This window comes from Arachis ipaensis, chromosome B10 (assembly GCF_059453495.1).
Source record: "Arachis ipaensis isolate K30076 ecotype BB chromosome B10, ASM5945349v1, whole genome shotgun sequence".
In the NCBI taxonomy this organism is placed as follows: Eukaryota; Viridiplantae; Streptophyta; class Magnoliopsida; order Fabales; family Fabaceae; genus Arachis; species Arachis ipaensis.
In genome coordinates, this window is record NC_142435.1 from 147,710,453 (window position 1) to 147,728,496 (window position 18,044).

Genomic DNA, 18,044 nt, shown 5'->3' on the forward strand with positions numbered 1-18,044 from the left:
TTTTTTTTTTAAATCACTTTAAAAAAATATTTTTAGAAAACTCACCTAAACAATTTAATATACAATGAATCAAATCAATTACAAATGTCACCTCAATTAACTCTGAAAAATAAGACCAGATGACTTTGGTATAAGGGTAAATTTGGGCTAGATTGATCCATATAGCAAACTGGAAAACTCGCCCATGGTAGATAAATATTTCCTCAAAATCATAATCCATGAGTTAGACTTCTTAGAGTTAATACAAGTTATTACAGCAAGAATAAATACCAGAAAGAAGTGAAGAATAAATCAACTACATTCAAGATGTACAAAAATAGAGAATATACTGAAAATCTTCCTATCATCCTATCATCCTAGCTACTGCCCTTTAATGTTCACAGCATAGAACATGTTTCTTCCACCATCTTTTGGTTGTTGAGTTAAGGTTGCTTCCCTTACAGATAATCATTTGCCACTTCTTTTGCCAGAGAAAAGCCGATTACACCTATAAAGTGTTCTTTTCATCAAAGTTTTCTTTTTCTTATGTTCTTATCTTTCTTGCTAAGTATTGAGAATTAGGCTGACTTGGTCTTAGTTTAAGAGGTTGAGTAAGTTCGAGCGCCACTTGCAAATAATGCTCCCTAAATTAACCAAATAGCAAGCTTTGGGTGGTAGACAAACAATTTGCATCTAAGACTCGTCACATATCATACAAGAACCTTTTTATGCAAGCTACACAAGAGAAACAAATGAATGGAATACTAACAATGAGAAAGATAATGCTGCATCATATTTATTGAGACTTCCATTCCATAATTGCTGACAGGAGAGTGTAATTAGGAATTAGATGCTTGTGTGGTAAGGCCATATTTGTCATTGGTGATTTGTCATTCTCTTGAAACCACTTTTCAATTGCTTTACGATCATATGAATATCCATCCGCAGCAACACAAGGATCATCCATCACATCCTGCATGAAATGAAACACATTTTGAAAATTAACATGATGGTTGAAAAAGTCATGTAGATGTAAGATCATGCAGGTAACTCCTTAATAAAATTTTATGATTTACAGAAGTAATACAAGAGTGGAAGGATCTGAATCAGTTAAAATAAGTCGAATGCTATCATTATGATGTACTTAAAACTACCTGAAGTATTGGACAGATAAAGTGATTGGGAGGTCTGGATCTAACAAATACTATTGAAGGAGATTCTTGAGTCCTATCAGCAATTTCTTTCAATCTTTCTAGTTTAGGAAGAACATGATCTTTCAAATCAGGCCGGTCTATTCGCCGAAGTTCAGCACAGCTCAGTCCTAATTGAGCTAATTCTAATGTCTCTTGAAATGGCCAACTTCCTGCCTCTGGATCCAATATATCCGTCAACTTCCCAGCACCAATTGCTGTTTCAACCACATGAGTAATTCCTATGGCTGGTTTTGCAGTCAATAACTGTAATATAACTATTCCCAAAGCATAAACATCTGATTTTGGAGATATCAATCCATTTCTTTGATACTCAGGGTCTATGTAGCAGAGTGTCCCAACAGGCTCAGTGTCCTTGTACATGGTGGATAAATTATCTGACTGAAGCATTGTCGAAAGGCCAATATCACCAATCTTGCTGACAAGGTTACGACCAAGAAGGATGTTCGCTGGCTTCAAATCACGATGGATGATTGGTTTTGGCTTCGAACTGTGAAGAAAGGATAGAGCTGATGCAACTTCCCATGCTATTCGATACCTCTCAAACCATGGAATAGGGGTGGCATTGTTTTTCCGGAGTAATCTATCATCCAAGTTACCATTCTCCATATATTCATACACAAGGCATCCATGCTCAGGACATGCACCAAGAAGAAGAAGCAAGTTTGGATGACGAGTTCTGCTAAGTATCTCAAGCTGGAAACATAGGGAAGACATATATTAGTGCTGTTGTGAGGTTAAATCTAATTCATACTCATTATTTGATGTTCTATTTCTTTGACTATTGTTATTATAATTATTCATGATTGTGTTGACAGTTATGCAGATATTAGGATTATCTTATCTATCCACTCTCTATTATTGATTTTCCAGTTTTTCTCCTTTCATTTTCTTGTTGCAGATATGCTTTCCATTTTAAATGCATATTATCTAAGTTTATGAGTTTAAAATCATTGAAAGAAGCATTTTTCACTTTTGGACTCATTGATTGCTTTACAACTACAGGAATCTCAATTTCAGTGTTTGAAAGGAACAGAACCAAATTCTTCTAAGGGGATACAAGCAATTAGCGAAAATGTAGGGACCTTGATCGGTGTTTGAAAATTTAACACTTTAAAAAGCAAGTTGGGCATATACCCACTTGATGGGAAGTTTTGAAAGTCATCTAGCTGTTGGGATTAATTTCTTTTTGGTTTTTAAATTCTGGTATGATAGGGTAGGATTTGTTACTTAACAAAGGATATGACAAGATTCTGTTTGAGAGTAGTTTAGACATAGAAGAGTTCATCTCTGTTCTTTCTTCTCTGGCTATATAGTTTGTATTTTGCTTCTTTTGAATGATAAGAGTGAAAACTTTCTACAATGAAAATTATTTTGCATAACCATTATATGTATAGTTTCCATACCTCTTGCTGGAATTGCTTGCTATTGTGGCCCCTATTAGGGTGAAGAACTTTAACAGCAACAGTTGTATGATACAAACTGCACTTGTACACCTTTCCATATGCTCCCATTCCAATTTTCAAATCTTCAGAGAATGATGAGGTAGCGGACACTATTTCATCCCACGCAAACTTTCGGTACAACGGCGTGGAACCAGTAATAGCATCCTCCAGCTTTTCTTTATCTTTAGCCGCACGGATAGCCTTTAACTCTGCTTCTTTTCTTTCTGCAGCTTCTCTTTCAGCACACTCTTTCAAATATTCCGCTTCTCTTGCTGCAGCTTCATATTTCTCTCTTTCATGTCTTGCCAATTCTTTGGCCATTTCCTCCTTAGCAAGAATCTCCTTTAGTTTCATGGATTCTTCTGATCGCCTCTTGCTGAGGTCATTTAACTGTTCAGAGCAATAAAGGATATTAGTTAGTCCACTTGATAATAGTAGTCGAAAGAATTTGATTTCAAGAAAGAACCGGATCCATGAGAGGGTCTGGGGTTCCATAAACAAGCTAATAGATATTACCTTTCGTGATGCATCTATGCTTTCGCTTTGAGCTACTGCATGCAATCCTTGGGCTTGTCTTAGTTCAATTCTCAACTTTTCCAGCTCAAGGTTAACATTTTCCTGATAAATGACCACAAAAAAATTCACTTGCAAAAGGATTTTGCTGAAGCAACAACTAAAAAAGTATAAAGTATTCTCATATGCAGCATAAGAGCCTTGAGCAGCTGAGCACATATTTGATGAAAGTGCAAATAGATTTGCATATGCATGAAATATGATAAGCGCAAGGACTATAATTCTAGTCAGATTGTTGTTGCCGGAGTCTAATGATAACATGAGAACCACATACTATGTGAATTATTTGCTCCTAGTTTTTGTTCAAACTAAAAATATATCTGATAGTGCTAATCAAGAAGGTACCATCACTTAAGGTATGAGTTGCAAATAATACAAGTTTGATTTCCTCAAGTTAAAGTATTAAAATCTTGATTACCTGCCTATTAGGTGAAGGATGTTCAATCGCTAATGGTTCCTCCTTGGCAGAATTTTGATCAAAATTCAAAGATTCGGTATCAGATATAACGCTTTTGTAACTAGAGGAACGATTCAAAGCATAATCAATATCAGAGTTTCTGGAAGAAGTTGAAGTAATGTTCTCTCTCCCAAAATCTAGAGATCGACCTCTAGAATGATTAGTTTCAATTAAACCAGTACTTGTCTTCAATAATGTCTGATTTATACTTGAAAGAGCTTGGAATCGCTGTGTAGTTAAGGAAGATGAATGCGAAGGAGCATATGATGCAAGCGAGCCAGTGTCTGTATACATCCAAGAAAAGGTAAGTATTTTTGCTACAGGGAAGTAAAATTGGACCAGTTATATATATTCTCTTTGTTAAAATATAGTAAATCTCGATTTTGTTCCCTTCAAAATTTTTCGTTTATTTAAGTCCAAACATTTAACAATTATTCAGATCTAATGACTACAAAAAAATCATTTTAATTTAGATGCAAAACTTTTTACAAAGTATTTGGTTAACTTACCTTCCAAGAAGCTCAAATTACTACTTTAAAGGACTTAACTGAATTATCATAATCTTTTAGGCTCTTACTTAAATTTAACATATTACTTACTTTATACATGATATTCTGCTGATACAACAATACAACTTACTACTATACCTGTCTGAGTGGTTGAAGTGTAATTTGATGAGCTGCTGGAGGAAAAACTGATTCCACTAGTGTCATCGATAATGCTATCATCAACTTGTATGTCTGATGGTCGTATGGACAGTTTTCCTTTCGATGTAGCATAGACTGTACAAAATCTTGGAGTGCATACTGAGATTTTTGCAGATATACCCTTATGTTTACTGAAAGCAATATTTCAGTAAAAGGAAGGTTATGATCAGACGGAGAAAAAGAGACAGAGACTAGGTAAAGATAGACATCTTATTTCTCCGTGTTTCAAACCAAAACTACTTTCAAATGAAGGGGAAATTATATATGCAAATTTGATCATTGCAAAGCATTTGTGACAGCTTAAGATTTTCAAATGACTGGTTTTCTTGAGAATCAAATACTACATGATATTTGCAATGCAATAGTTAAAAAATGACAAAAGTATCATTTTTGCTTAATGCTTCCTTTTACAAAAGGCCATATCACATTTGGTTTAACTAGTTACTTGGTTAGTGAATAATGAAAAAAATGAGAAGGTTGATTGATTTTGTTTCAACTGATGAAGTACCTTGTTTTCATAATTCAACAGAGTGATTAACAGCTATTGCATAATACATTATTGTTTGAATAAATACCTGGTAAATATGCTACGAGATGATGCTCCAACGACGAGTTTGGTTATAGCACCCTTAGCTACTTCCTCTGCTACTGCACCTGCCACGTCATCTGATTCAATCACCACAATATCTGCATGGACCTGGATCAACAGTATAAGAAATATAGAACCAATTTTGAATTCATCATTCTAGTTAATCTCTATGAACTAATTTCTTACCTTTCTCTGCTCACACATTCTTTTGAAAGGTAGAAGCTTTTGATTTGTCTGCCACTCCACTTCCTTTCTGAAAGCGTTTGCTACATCGGTACGCACTTGTGAAATAGGAATCACATTTCCCACTGGAAGTTCAAAAAAACAAGGATCAACTATGCATTAGCAACTCATCACATGTGAAACAATAGAGTAGGTGACATAAGTTACTCTTTTTTGTATTCAATAAAAAAAATATTGTTAATTACTGCTTCCAATTGATATCTTTAGTAGTAGAAAAAGATTATGAGATTAAGATACAGGGCCAAAATATGTTTTCAGCATTTTATCGTGTTAGTGAAAAGCAATTCAAGTGTAGAATTCTCGTGAGACACAAAGCAAGACTACTAACAAGAACACTCATTGAACATTTAACCAACAGATCAAATCCTTGCAGCTTTTCAGAGGATACACATACACTAGAATTTAGCAAAAGCGATGCATATATAAAGATGGCCTAAATTCAGAGATAAAAACTCCATGAACTTGTTCCTCAGGACAAAGTTGTAAGTCATAGTGTTATCAATATCATTGATTAGAAGTATCTTAACATAATAAGAAAATATAAAGACAGTAAAGCCTTATCCAACTAGGTAGAATTAGCCGTATGGATCAGACTAATTGCCATATGGTGTCCCGTCTGATCAATACTCATAATCCATATATGATATTTACATTGAAAATATTTGGAAAGTTTGAAAGCATAAAATTGTTTCGTAATTCTAGAATACAACGAAAACAGGAAGCACATATATTACTTGGTGTTGGAACTCCTTTTATACCGGGATGGACGTGTATCAGCTTGAAGACAATCATACCCTCAGGGACAAACTTATTCAGTGCCCACTGTACCACAAATTTGCTTTTCTTGTTACCCTTAATTGCTAGAGCAACAACGGATGAAGGCGAATGCTCAGATATACTATTTTCATCTGCCTTATCTTGAATCCTTTCCATATTGTGTTACCAACGTCAAAGACAATGAATTCTCTGCAAATAAAAACACAAATTTGAATGCTTAACCAGAATAGAAGAAATTAATTTAGTGGAAGCCTCTAAGAAAAAGGATGCTCAGTGTTGTAATATTAAAAAAGATAAAAATAAACACACAAAACACCAACTTTTCAAACAACCCTATTCATTGTTACAAAAAACCTCATCAATGAACAAGGGACCAAGGACCTAGCACATTTTAAGCTCCAAATTCAAATAATTAAAAGAGTAAACAACCAATTTTAGCTCCTAAAAGAATAATCCGCCGAAAATTTCGCCATCGAAAGAAAGAAATACAAGCATGGTCTTCCAAATATGAAAAACATTTGACAAAATTCCCTTTCTTCTTCTACTTAGCTTATATTTTGGAGCATTTTATCAGATATTATGTATCTTTAAGGAGAAGTCATCGCTTGCTTCTTTCTTTTTGGACTAAATTGTCAATATCACAATAATTTAGATATTAAATTGGTGATTTACCCTAAAAATGAAAAATCCTTCTTTTTCTCCCTTGGAATGCAGAGAATATCCAATTACCACTGTTCTCAATTCAAGCCAAAATCAATGAAGCCACATGTTACACATAATTCATAATTTCTATGGGGAAATGAAAACTATTAAGATCCAACAATCATGTTAAGAATACAGAGTACAAAGAAATTGAAGAAGATTCTGAACTAACCAATCAAAACAAACAGCTACTGCTAAGTTGAAACCTTGAATGACAAAAAAAAAAAATAAAAGAATGAAAAGCAATGAAGTGTTTGCCTCAAACCTTAGCTTATGAATCTTATCTGAAATGGAAGTTTCCGCATTTCACCACTCAGATTCTGAAACAAAATTCGGTAACCAGAAATATCAAACAAAAGGTTTTGATTAAACGTGGAACACAGCAAAACGTGAACTTAACCACGCCTAGAAGAAGCGTTGACCGTTCAGTCAATGACCTCAAAATGTAAACTTTTTTTTTTCCTTTTTTTCTAGAATTTTGCTAACAAGTATTTTAAATTTCTTTTTTATCATTGTTGAAAATAGAAAAGTTTTTATTGGAAAAATAAATGAGATTTTGAAATTTTTCATTTTTTATAAATAGAGTTTAGGTAAGCATTTAAATTTTATCTGTTTTTTAATAACAAAAATTCTTCATTTATAATTTTAAGGTTTAATTACTCTGTTGGTCCCTATAGTTTCGTGAAATTTTCAATTAGGTCCTTATACTTTTTTTCTTTTTAATTGAGTTCTTACACTAAATTTTTTTTTTCAATTAAGTCCTTCTTAGTAATAATTGACTTAATTTTATAGGGATCCAACTAAAAAAAAATTAGTATAGAGACCTAAATAAAAAAAAAGTGTAGGAACCCAATTAAAAAAAAAATTGGTGCAAGGACTCAATTAGAAAGAAAAAAAATATAGGGACCTAATTGAAAATTTCACGAAACTATAAGACCAACAAAGTAATTAAACCTAATTTTAATGTATTAATTAAACTCTTTACATAAATTTGTTTTATCTATATAAGTCTTCATGTAAGGTCATAAAAAATTTATATAAATAATTAATCATATATTATCATATTAATGAAAATAATTATTTAAATACATAAATCTAATTGAATAATTATGTTAAATTTTTAGAATACAATATTAAAATTAAACTTGTTTTAATGGGGTATTTACTATTTAGTCATTGAAAATTTGAAATTGATTAAACAACAACTTGTAATCATGAATTGACGGCAGAGAATTTTTTAAATAAATCTCCTAATTTTCAAAGCATTTTCTTGTCTGGAATGTGTCTAGTCAAAGAAGAAAAAAAAAAAAAAAAAGAAGGAGCCGTCAGAAGCAATAACCACCAACCATAAATTAGTTTATTTCTGGGTTTCGTGGATATTTCCATTATATAAACCCTGGAAGTTGTTAAATAATTACAAAAATAAATAAAATAAGACAAAACGGTAACAAATTGCCAAGTTGGTTTGGTTCTAGAATTTAAGAAAAAAAAAGTATGAATGAACTGGTGTCATAATCTTGGTGGTAGCGAGACGTAAACAGGTTTGTTAGGTGAGAAAATCTGAATTTTTAATTAGATTTAATTAATTTGTGTTCTATGAATATACTTTAAAAGTATAATAATAAAAAATTAATATTTTTAATATATTCAATATATTACAAATATAAAAAAATTAATTTTTATATTTTTTTAGAACACAAATTAATAATTTTTTTTAATTTTATGAATGGGGACCACTGTTATCTAAGTTCACGAGGTGTTAAATTTCGTTCATTAAAATTTTGGGACCCACTATTGGTGTCATCACAAGATATGAGATTTCTTGGGTCCCACGTTACTTAATAATAATCACTTGATATTATAGAAAGTTTTGATTTTCTTTCCAACTGGATTGAAAATTCTAAGAATTTATATTTTTCTATTTAAACTATTTATGAATTAATATTAGAGATATATATAATTATATGTGAAAGATTCACATTCATATTCAAACAAATCAATGCATAGAACACAGAGGTGTATTTATTACAGAATCGGGAAAAAAAGACCCACATATTTATTTTCTCTTATTCTCTTTATTTTATTTATTTATTTGGATGTTATTATTTTGATAAAAAAAATTATTTTTTAATAAATTTTTTTTTTTATTTTTAATATGTTTAAAAAAATTTTAATAATAAAAATAAAAACACTAAAAAAATAAAAAATATTTTTTTTAAAAAAAGTTATAATTTACATCTTTTTCTAAAAGATCTTTTTCTTTTTAAAAAAGAATATTTTTTATGTAATAAATAAATAAATAAATATTTTTATATTATTATACCCAAATATAATTAATAAATAAAAAAATCTTTTTGTATGAGATATCCAAACATAAAATTATTTTTATTTTTTTGTAAAATCTTTTAAAAAAAAGATAATTAAAAAAAAAATTTTTTAGAAGTTCACCCAAACAAACCCTATGTATATTTACAATATGTATGCAAACAATCACTTAATTATATTTGTGATTTTATTAAGAGTTAACGCTTATTTTGGTACATGAAGTTTAACTTGATAATAATTTTGGTTTCTAAATTTTAAATGTATTTAGTTTTATTATCGTCAACCAAATTTGATTATTTTAGTCACTAATTTAGTTAATAGAATATTTATGTATGTGATTAGTTGTCAGTTGTTGCTTTGGCAGTTTAATAGATAACTCGTGATTTTAAGATCTAAAATTCAATTTAAACTCTCCAAAAACTTAATTTGATCTCTCAATTAATTAAATTTTATGGATGTAGATTCCTCAGTTTAATTTGTCTATCATGGACTAAATTAATCTGACATTTTTAGTGTAATGCTAGCTAATTATCTTTAGGTTATACCAAATTAATTTGGGTTGATCAAATAATTAATTCACTTCTTTATGTGTTAGAGGTTCGAATATCAATTTATATATATAATAATTTATTGACCAATATTAAACTCTAAAATAATAAGATTTTGATTCACATACAACATATTAGTTATTGACCTATCAAAATAAAAAATATACCGCCATGGAAATAAAAAAAAAATCTTTAGGTTATGATTGTTTGTTGTTCGGCCATTAACTCCTCGAAAATGTTATTACTTTACAAAAGGGCAACAAAACTATGAGATTTGACATAATTGTGTTTTCATGGTCTAGACTCTAGAGGTTGTGAAATTGTTGGGCTATCTATGCGTTTGTAGAACATAAATCTAGGAGATTGCTTCTGAGGATAATGTCTCAAATATCTTTTTATAGCTTTATGTATTTACTTTTAAAAATGTTATTATTTGTGGACAATAAAATCAGCTATTATATATTTATATATAAATATAAATATATATATATATATATATATATATATATATTATTTAATTTATTTTTAATATATATTTTTTATTTTAATATATATTTTATATTAATAATTTATTTTAGTAACTGATTTTAGTGCACGTATAACATAATTAATTTACTTTAGGTAAACTAGAAGAGGTGATACTAAACTTATAAAATAAAATAATAATATTATGTGCATACAAAATTAATTAATAAATTAATTATTTATATAAAATATATATAAAAATATAAATATTCATTAAAAAATTAAATTATATATATTTATATATAAATATATAATGGCTAATTTGATAACTAATTTTTTTTACGTGTATATGTCTCAAAAATAAAATTTATTAATAGTTGTTAGATCTATGTGAGCAAGTGTAAATTAACTGAACATTTTTATTTACACGTTTCACACTTTGTATATCAATAGTTTTCCCTCATATATTTATTTTCTATTTCCTTGTGTTTAGGCCTAGATATTGCTATGATGTAACAAGCAATTAGCATGCTTAAATTAAAAGTTTTAATCCAGTTATATCGTATGCTTATATATTAATTTATTCCAATTCCCATTAGTATGTTTTGACATAAACCCCGTAAATCAATGTATTGAAAAAGAGGAAGTACAGGGAGTTAATGGAGTATATATACAATGTGTACAATGAAGATTTAGGGATGTTCGATTTAGTAGGATATCAGATATTTATTATTTCTAGTACTCGATAGTATGTGTGTATTATGTTTGAGAAATTAGTAGTATTTTACTATTTTATCCTGAATATTCATTTTTTAACTCATATTAGATCAAATAAACAACCCATTATACACATTGTACAGATACTTCATTACCTCCTTAACGAGATTCATTAAAAAATTAAATTTTCGTACAACGTTTTGAAACTTAATCAAAAGAACCGTAAGAGATTAGCTCTTAAGATCTATATTATTAGTGAAAAATTTTTAATTTTTTATTTAATAAATATAAAATAAATATATTTAAATTTATATTTTTAATAATTTTTTTAATTTATAATTTTAACATATATTTTTAAAACACAAGATAAATAAACCCTAAGTATTGGAGTTCTTACAAATACATCATGATTTTCCGGTGATTAAAGTGAAGCACTACAAATTTCCAACTTAGCGGAAGTCACATTTTGATATAAAATTTTAGATATCTATGTCATAACAATTAATAAATGAAAAGTATAGAAAGTCAATGGAATATTTGTACAATGTGTACAATAGAAGTTTAGAAAGTATTAGAGATATAACTATTAGTGTTACATTTTTCTATCAGCGTTCTTCTGGGATGAGTAGTATTATGACATGGTATTAGAGTTCTAGATCCAAAAGGTTTTATGATATGAAATGTTTATTATCCCTATGATTATTCTGAATATGATGGATAATGTTCATTTTGTAACTCATATAAACCATTGTACATATTGTACAAATATTCCATTAGTTTCCTAGCAGGACTCTTAATAAATATTCCATTGATTTAATTTTAATCAATTTTCATCATGTGTGTCGGTGCACATGTGCATGCTTATTATCAAATTAAAAGTAATAATATTGTCGATTTAAAAATTACAATTTTTACTCTTATTCCTTAATTTTCATAATAAATCACCAATTCACCATCACTAGATTTGTTAACAAGTATTAAGTAAGTAATAACCTAGAGATTTTTCTTCTTTTATTTATTTTTTATTTTTTTTCTTTCTACCCGAAACTAAGCTATTTTTATCAAGAAAAGCATGGGAGCAGGAACGTAACATTAGTGTTTTATTTTCACTTTTTCTTCACATACATCAAAATCTTGAATACATCAAACATTGTTAGTTTTTATTTCCATCATCAACATCAAAACATTCTTGACAGAATATTCTTCATATCTTAAATTGTATAGTGATTTTATTTGGCTTTTAAACTAATTTCAATAGATCTAGAAATAAGATTTGTAATTTCTTCCGTTCATGATTGATTGTTTTTATTTATTCATGCATTAGATGGATGAAAGGAATGAATTGCACTATGTGAAGCTAACAAGAGATCAATCTCCATTGGAAGATATCACACCTGGAGAATTGAATCAACCAATTGATGTTCCACAGGTTTTAATTCATTTGAATTTTTGTTTCTATAATTTCTGCATTCTTCTTCAATTTGATTGGTAGGTTTACTTTTTTTTTTTTTTGTTCTCACAATTGTTTGATTTGATTACATCCATATCGAATTAAAATTTGTAGGGCCATAAGAACTTTAATTTGTTTAATTTCATTTCCTCCAATTCTTGTCCTATAAATGTGGATGCAATCAAAGTACACGAAGTTGCACAATTTTGTTGGTATTCTAATTTCTAAGTGAGGTTACTCGTAAAAAAAAATAGCTATCTGTATTTGATTTTTATTCTCTCCTTAAATTTATTCGAAAACGACATTCAATTGTGCTAAATAATTAACAACAGGAATTTGTAATCACAAAAGAATGAAAGATCTTGTACACAAAAGTTTCTTGACTGCAAATAATAAATCCCTGTTTTTTTCCCTAAAAATTTTCAGATCTAGTTGCCGTATTTGTACCCAATACAAATACCGTATCCGTATTCTTCCTGCAACATCTCAATCGTAGGGTCTAGCATCACGATGGATGCTTTGATGAGCATAAATATTTTCTTTATGAGAAAGTATGGGAAGCCAATGGAATATTTGTACAATGCGTACAATGGAGGTTTAGAGAGTATTAGAGATATAACCATTAGTGTTATTTTTTTTCCATCAGCGTAAGTCTTTGGGATGAGTGGTATCATGACATGGTATTAGAATTCTAGATCTAAAAGGTTAAGAATTCGATTCTTGGTGAACCCCAAATTTAGCTTAAGCTTTTGGAATGAGTAGTTTTATGACATGAGATGTTTTCTGAATATTATAGGTGATGTTCATTTTGTAACTCATATAGCCCATTGTACACATTGTACAAATAAGCCATTAACTCTCTAGCAAGACTCCTTTGTTTATAGAAACATAAAATTATGTTTAATAGAGAGATAGATATAGATATTATGTTTTATAATATTAAATTAATATATTTTATATTTTTTATAAAGACTTATATATAGTTATTTTTATGTGAAATTGATAGTTATAAATTATTATATAATAATTTAGTTAAATATATTAGATTATCTAAAAAATTTTAACTATCAATTTTATATAAAGACAAATATATATGAATCTTTACTTAATAGCTAATAAAAGATATCATTTATTTTTTATTTTTCTTTATTTATATTTTTATTCATTTTTAATAATTATATTTTGTATTGTTAATTTTGTTGTCTAAATTTTGTTTGTAGAAAAAAATAAGAGTAAACTAGACTTTTATTATTTATCTCTTTTTATATTTAATTTATTATCAAACAAAATATAAAAATATTAATTTTTGTTTTTCTATTTTTTTTATATCTTATTCTTAATATTTTTTTTTATATTTTTTTATTTTTTTCATTTATTTATCTTTTATTGTTATTAAAATTTATTAATTTTAATATACTAACACTGTAAAATATTTTACATAATTGTTCAATTACATCTGTTTTTTTAAATAATCATTTACACTGTAAATATAAATATAATTATTTTTACTAATATAAAATTAGAGAGTAACAGTGTATTAAAATTAAATTTGTCAATATTATAATGATTCTTTGCTTGTATTTTTTTTAATTTTGAATTTTGAACATCTTGTTAATTACAGTTGGCTGTTCGGAAGTGCATTGAATGTGGGCAGCCATTGCCTGAAAGCTATGCACCTCCTGCTGATGAAGCTTGGACGACTGGAATCTTTGGGTGTGCTGAAGATAATGAAAATTGTATGCTTTATTACATTACTACATACATAACAAATTTTATGAAACTTGGTCTTCTTTTCTTTGTTGTGATATATCTAAATTGGTTTCTAATAGTTTTCGTATTGAAAAAATTATTTTAATAAAAGAAATTGACAAAGTGATAATTATGATGTTTTATAATATTAGACAAATTAATTTTTAATAAAATAAAATAATAAATTAGTTATTAATATTTTTTAAATTGACAAATTAAATCTTAATTTTTTTCTAGAAACTATTGTGTGTGTGTGTGTATATATATATATATATATATATATATGAATGATTAAATTCATTAAAATTTTTAAAATAAATTAGTTTGTTCATTTATTTTCTAATTAAGTACTATTTGTCGAATATTCTAAAAGATCATAAATTAAACTAATTTGTCAATATTTTTTTGTTAAAAATTAATTTGTTCAAAAAAATATTGAAGACCAATTTATATAGTGAAATAATATTGTCACTCTTATTTTGATAATAGTGTCACTCTGTATATGATCAAACATGATTTTTTTTTTTTTTGCAAAATTATATGTAGTTATTTTCACGTAAAGTTAATAATTAAAAATTAGATGATTTGGTATATTTGATGAAATTATTGTTATATAATAATTTTTAATTATAAATTTTACATAAAAATAACTATATATTAATTTTTATTTATTTATTTATTTTTACATTATATATTTGCATGAATTTATAAAAAAATTATTAACGATATCCAACTCCTTTATATATATATATGATTTAGCTAAGTATTACGAGTTATAAATATTGAACTTTTAGATATTTTCTTTGTTCAATAATAATATCTAAATACCTTAATATATTTCCAAACTACTATAGGTAGTGCAAATCAATACTAGTAAAAAAATTATTCTTAATGATTATTTATTTTATTTTTAGTGATAATAAAAATAATTACTAATATATTTATTGATAATTAAATATTAACCGTCTTATATTTTATTGTTAAAAAATTTTAATAATAATTATATAATTATCAGTAAAAAAATTTTAATGAACACAAAAAATATATAATTGATAACTAAATATCACAAATTCTGCTGGTCTCCTAGCACTCATCTTTTAAAAATATTGATGCGACTATTTTATGTGTTAAAAACTTTTGAATATATAATTAATAAAAAAAAGATTGCAGGCATGACAGGGTTGTTTTGCCCTTGTGTATTATTTGGACGGAATGTAGAAAGCTTGAATGAAGAAACTCCATGGACAGGGCCATGCATTTGTCATGCAATCTTTATTGAAGGTGGAGCAGCTTTGGCAGCAATAACCACAATCTTCAATGGCTACATAGATCCAGGAACAGCCTTCCTCATTTATGAGGGTTTGCTTTTTAGTTGGTGGATGTGTGGCATTTACACTGGTCAAGTTCGACAAACCTTGCAAAAGAAATATCATTTGAAGGTATAAACATTATATTCAATTCACCTTCCTTCGATCATTTCTTTTCTACTAATACATTAAACGTGCATCATTAATATCAAATACTGAAAAATTCACTTACAATTGTCATCATATAAAGTTGATAGTTAAAAATCGTTAGATAATTTAACAAATTTAATTAAATCGTTATTTAATAATTTTTTACTATCACATTCACATAAAAACAACTATACGTAAATTTTTACTATTTTAATAAAGTTATTGGCTGGGAGTAAATTGATAAAAGTACGCATGAAAAAAAATATAGAAAAAACAAAAAATTCTAAAGATTTTAGAAACTAGTTTAATATGCTTTAAAAATTGTTTTCTCAAGTCAAAACTGCTCTTTCCATGAGGTGAATATTACTATATTTCATTATAATTGTGATATTATAAAGATTATGTGACTATAATTTCATGTCAAATTAGCATAAAATTAGATGAGAGAAGGGTAACTTTGTTGTTGAAATAATCTTTTGGGTATTTTGGATTATTATTTTAAAATTTGTTAGATGTATCTTTGTCCATTTTTTTTCTATACCTTTTTGTGTATATTTTTTGAAATAATTTTTTATCCTAAATTCTAAATTTAAACTCTAGTTAGTTATGGAAATTAATTAAAAATTAATTTTTTATAATTATTCTTAGCTTATTTTATATGCTTTTCTATTATATTTAATTATTTCTTATGATCTGTATGTATATCCAAAATAAGCCGTAGTGTTTGATTCAATAATAATATTTATTTTCTTACTTATTATTATTTAAACAAAACTTATTTTGTATGTGTATAATTTTAATTTCAAATTTTATAGTCAATTTAGTCAGCGTTCAAATATTTTATGATCAGAAATAGTTATTTACTCGTAATTATATTTATTTTCTTACTTATTATTGTTTGAATGATGATTACAGAACTCGCCATGTGACCCATGTTGTGTACATTGTTGGTTGCATTGGTGTGCTTTGTGCCAAGAGCATAGAGAGATGAAGGGAAGACTCTCAGATAATATTGGCTCAGAGATTACTATTGTAAATCCTCCTCCTATTCAAGAGATGAAAACCACTAATAATGCTAATAAAGAAAAGGCTGAACCCTCTTCCACTAGGAACAATAATAATGATCATACCGGTTTAGAACTACAAGTTGTTAATATTTAGAACCAACCATTATGGGTGTGTTTGGTAACCACGTTTGAAGAAGAAAAGCACGTTAGAACTTCTTGAAAGCTTCACTTTTTTGTTTGGCTAAATTTCTTCTTTACAAACACAGAAGTGATTTTGTTCATAAAATCACGTTTACAAGAAGTAATAATTTCTAGCTTCTCCGTTGCACTAACGTGCTTTTAGCCAATACCTTCAATATTTATTTTTTTTTACCAACTTTATCCTTTATACATGTTATTGCATTATTCATAGAATTCTTATTATTCTTCTCTATATGAGTTTTTTTTTATTATTTATTATTTATATTTTTTATTAATTTTTTTATTTGACATTATATATTTTTATAGTTATAATTTTTGTGTATTATATTTATTATTATCTTTTTATAATAGAATTTATTGATTCCATTAAGTAAAATAAATTAAATAAAAAAATTAATCATAAATAATAATAATAGTTAAAAATTATAATGTACTAAAAAAGAGTACTAAGAGTATTAAAAATATACTATATAAAAAACATATAAGAAAAAAGTATAAAAAAAATTAAACATGTATAAAAAAATAATATTATAATTTAATATCATGTCTTTTTAAGTAATTATCTATCTAAAAGTGATTTTAACTAATATTATCCAAACAATATTTATTTTATCAAAATCAATTTTGGTAAAGAATTGCCAAATATAAATCATGTTGACACAAACTTACTTCTATCCAAAATCAATTCTATAAAATCACTTTGACCAACCACAATCCAAACACACACTATATATCCTTGTCAATTTTTTTTTCTCTTATTTCTAAGTTGAGTTCTTATTTTACACTCTTACATTATTATTATTATTATTGGACATGTAATTAAATTGTATATGCTATTTATAGATTATTCTTTTGAGTATCTCTTTGAGTATTATCTTTTATTTAACCTATTATTTTTTATAAGAAGAATAAAATGAGACTGATTTATTTAACCTATTATTTTTGTGGAAAAATATTCAAGAAGGGTCAATAAAATTTATTATTTTTAGTTGTTAATTTAATTTTTTTAGTCTAATAATTTAACAATATATTTTTAATTTATATTTTTAAATATTAATGACTAACTGCTGTTCAAAAACAATAAATTTTATTAATCCTTTAGTATTTTTTATTTTTGTGGGTTAATTGGAACCAACTATTTAATTAACATCTTATTTTTACGCATTTAATTTATTTGAGAAAATAAAAAAAAAATATTTTAAACTTTTCATTTAAAAAAAAAATAAATACAACAACAACAAAGCCTTGTCCCACTAAGTATGGTGTTCTGTCATGTATCATGTCTACATAGAGACTGTTTATATGTAGATCTCATTTGACCATCTCATGGATGGTCTTCTTCTGCCTTTTGTCCTTTGTCCATCTTTCATCTCATCCACCCTCCTAATTGGATGTTCTATCGGTCTTCTTCTCACATGTCCAAACCATCTGAAACGCTATTC

At 27.2% G+C, this 18,044-nt stretch overlaps 2 protein-coding genes across 5 annotated transcripts; one reads left to right on the forward strand and one right to left on the reverse strand.

Moving 5' to 3' along the window:
• Nucleotides 1-162: 162 nt before the first annotated feature.
• LOC107623177 (U-box domain-containing protein kinase family protein) lies at nt 163-7,191 on the reverse strand. Of its 4 annotated transcripts, none has more exons than XM_016325347.3 (10): nt 6,949-7,191; nt 5,963-6,170; nt 5,148-5,269; nt 4,948-5,069; nt 4,313-4,503; nt 3,627-3,949; nt 3,152-3,253; nt 2,597-3,025; nt 1,134-1,886; nt 163-952 (listed from the first exon to the last, which is right to left on the reverse strand). In XM_016325347.3, exons 2-10 carry the CDS (start codon nt 6,135-6,137, stop codon nt 776-778), a joined length of 2,394 nt encoding a protein of 797 aa, XP_016180833.1. In that variant the 5' UTR covers nt 6,138-6,170; nt 6,949-7,191; the 3' UTR covers nt 163-775. The 4 variants fall into 4 exon arrangements, with proteins under 4 accessions (XP_016180833.1, XP_016180832.1, XP_088342153.1 ...); XM_016325346.3 differs by having other exon boundaries at nt 5,939-6,170; nt 6,949-7,163; XM_088486027.1 differs by having other exon boundaries at nt 5,939-6,170; nt 6,856-7,014.
• Nucleotides 7,192-12,062: 4,871 nt separating this feature from the next.
• On the forward strand, nt 12,063-16,555 carry LOC107621242 (cell number regulator 6-like). The gene is made up of 4 exons (XM_016323276.3): nt 12,063-12,167; nt 13,810-13,924; nt 15,108-15,376; nt 16,310-16,555. Exons 1-4 carry the CDS (start codon nt 12,063-12,065, stop codon nt 16,553-16,555), a joined length of 735 nt encoding a protein of 244 aa, XP_016178762.1.
• Nucleotides 16,556-18,044: the final 1,489 nt, after the last annotated feature.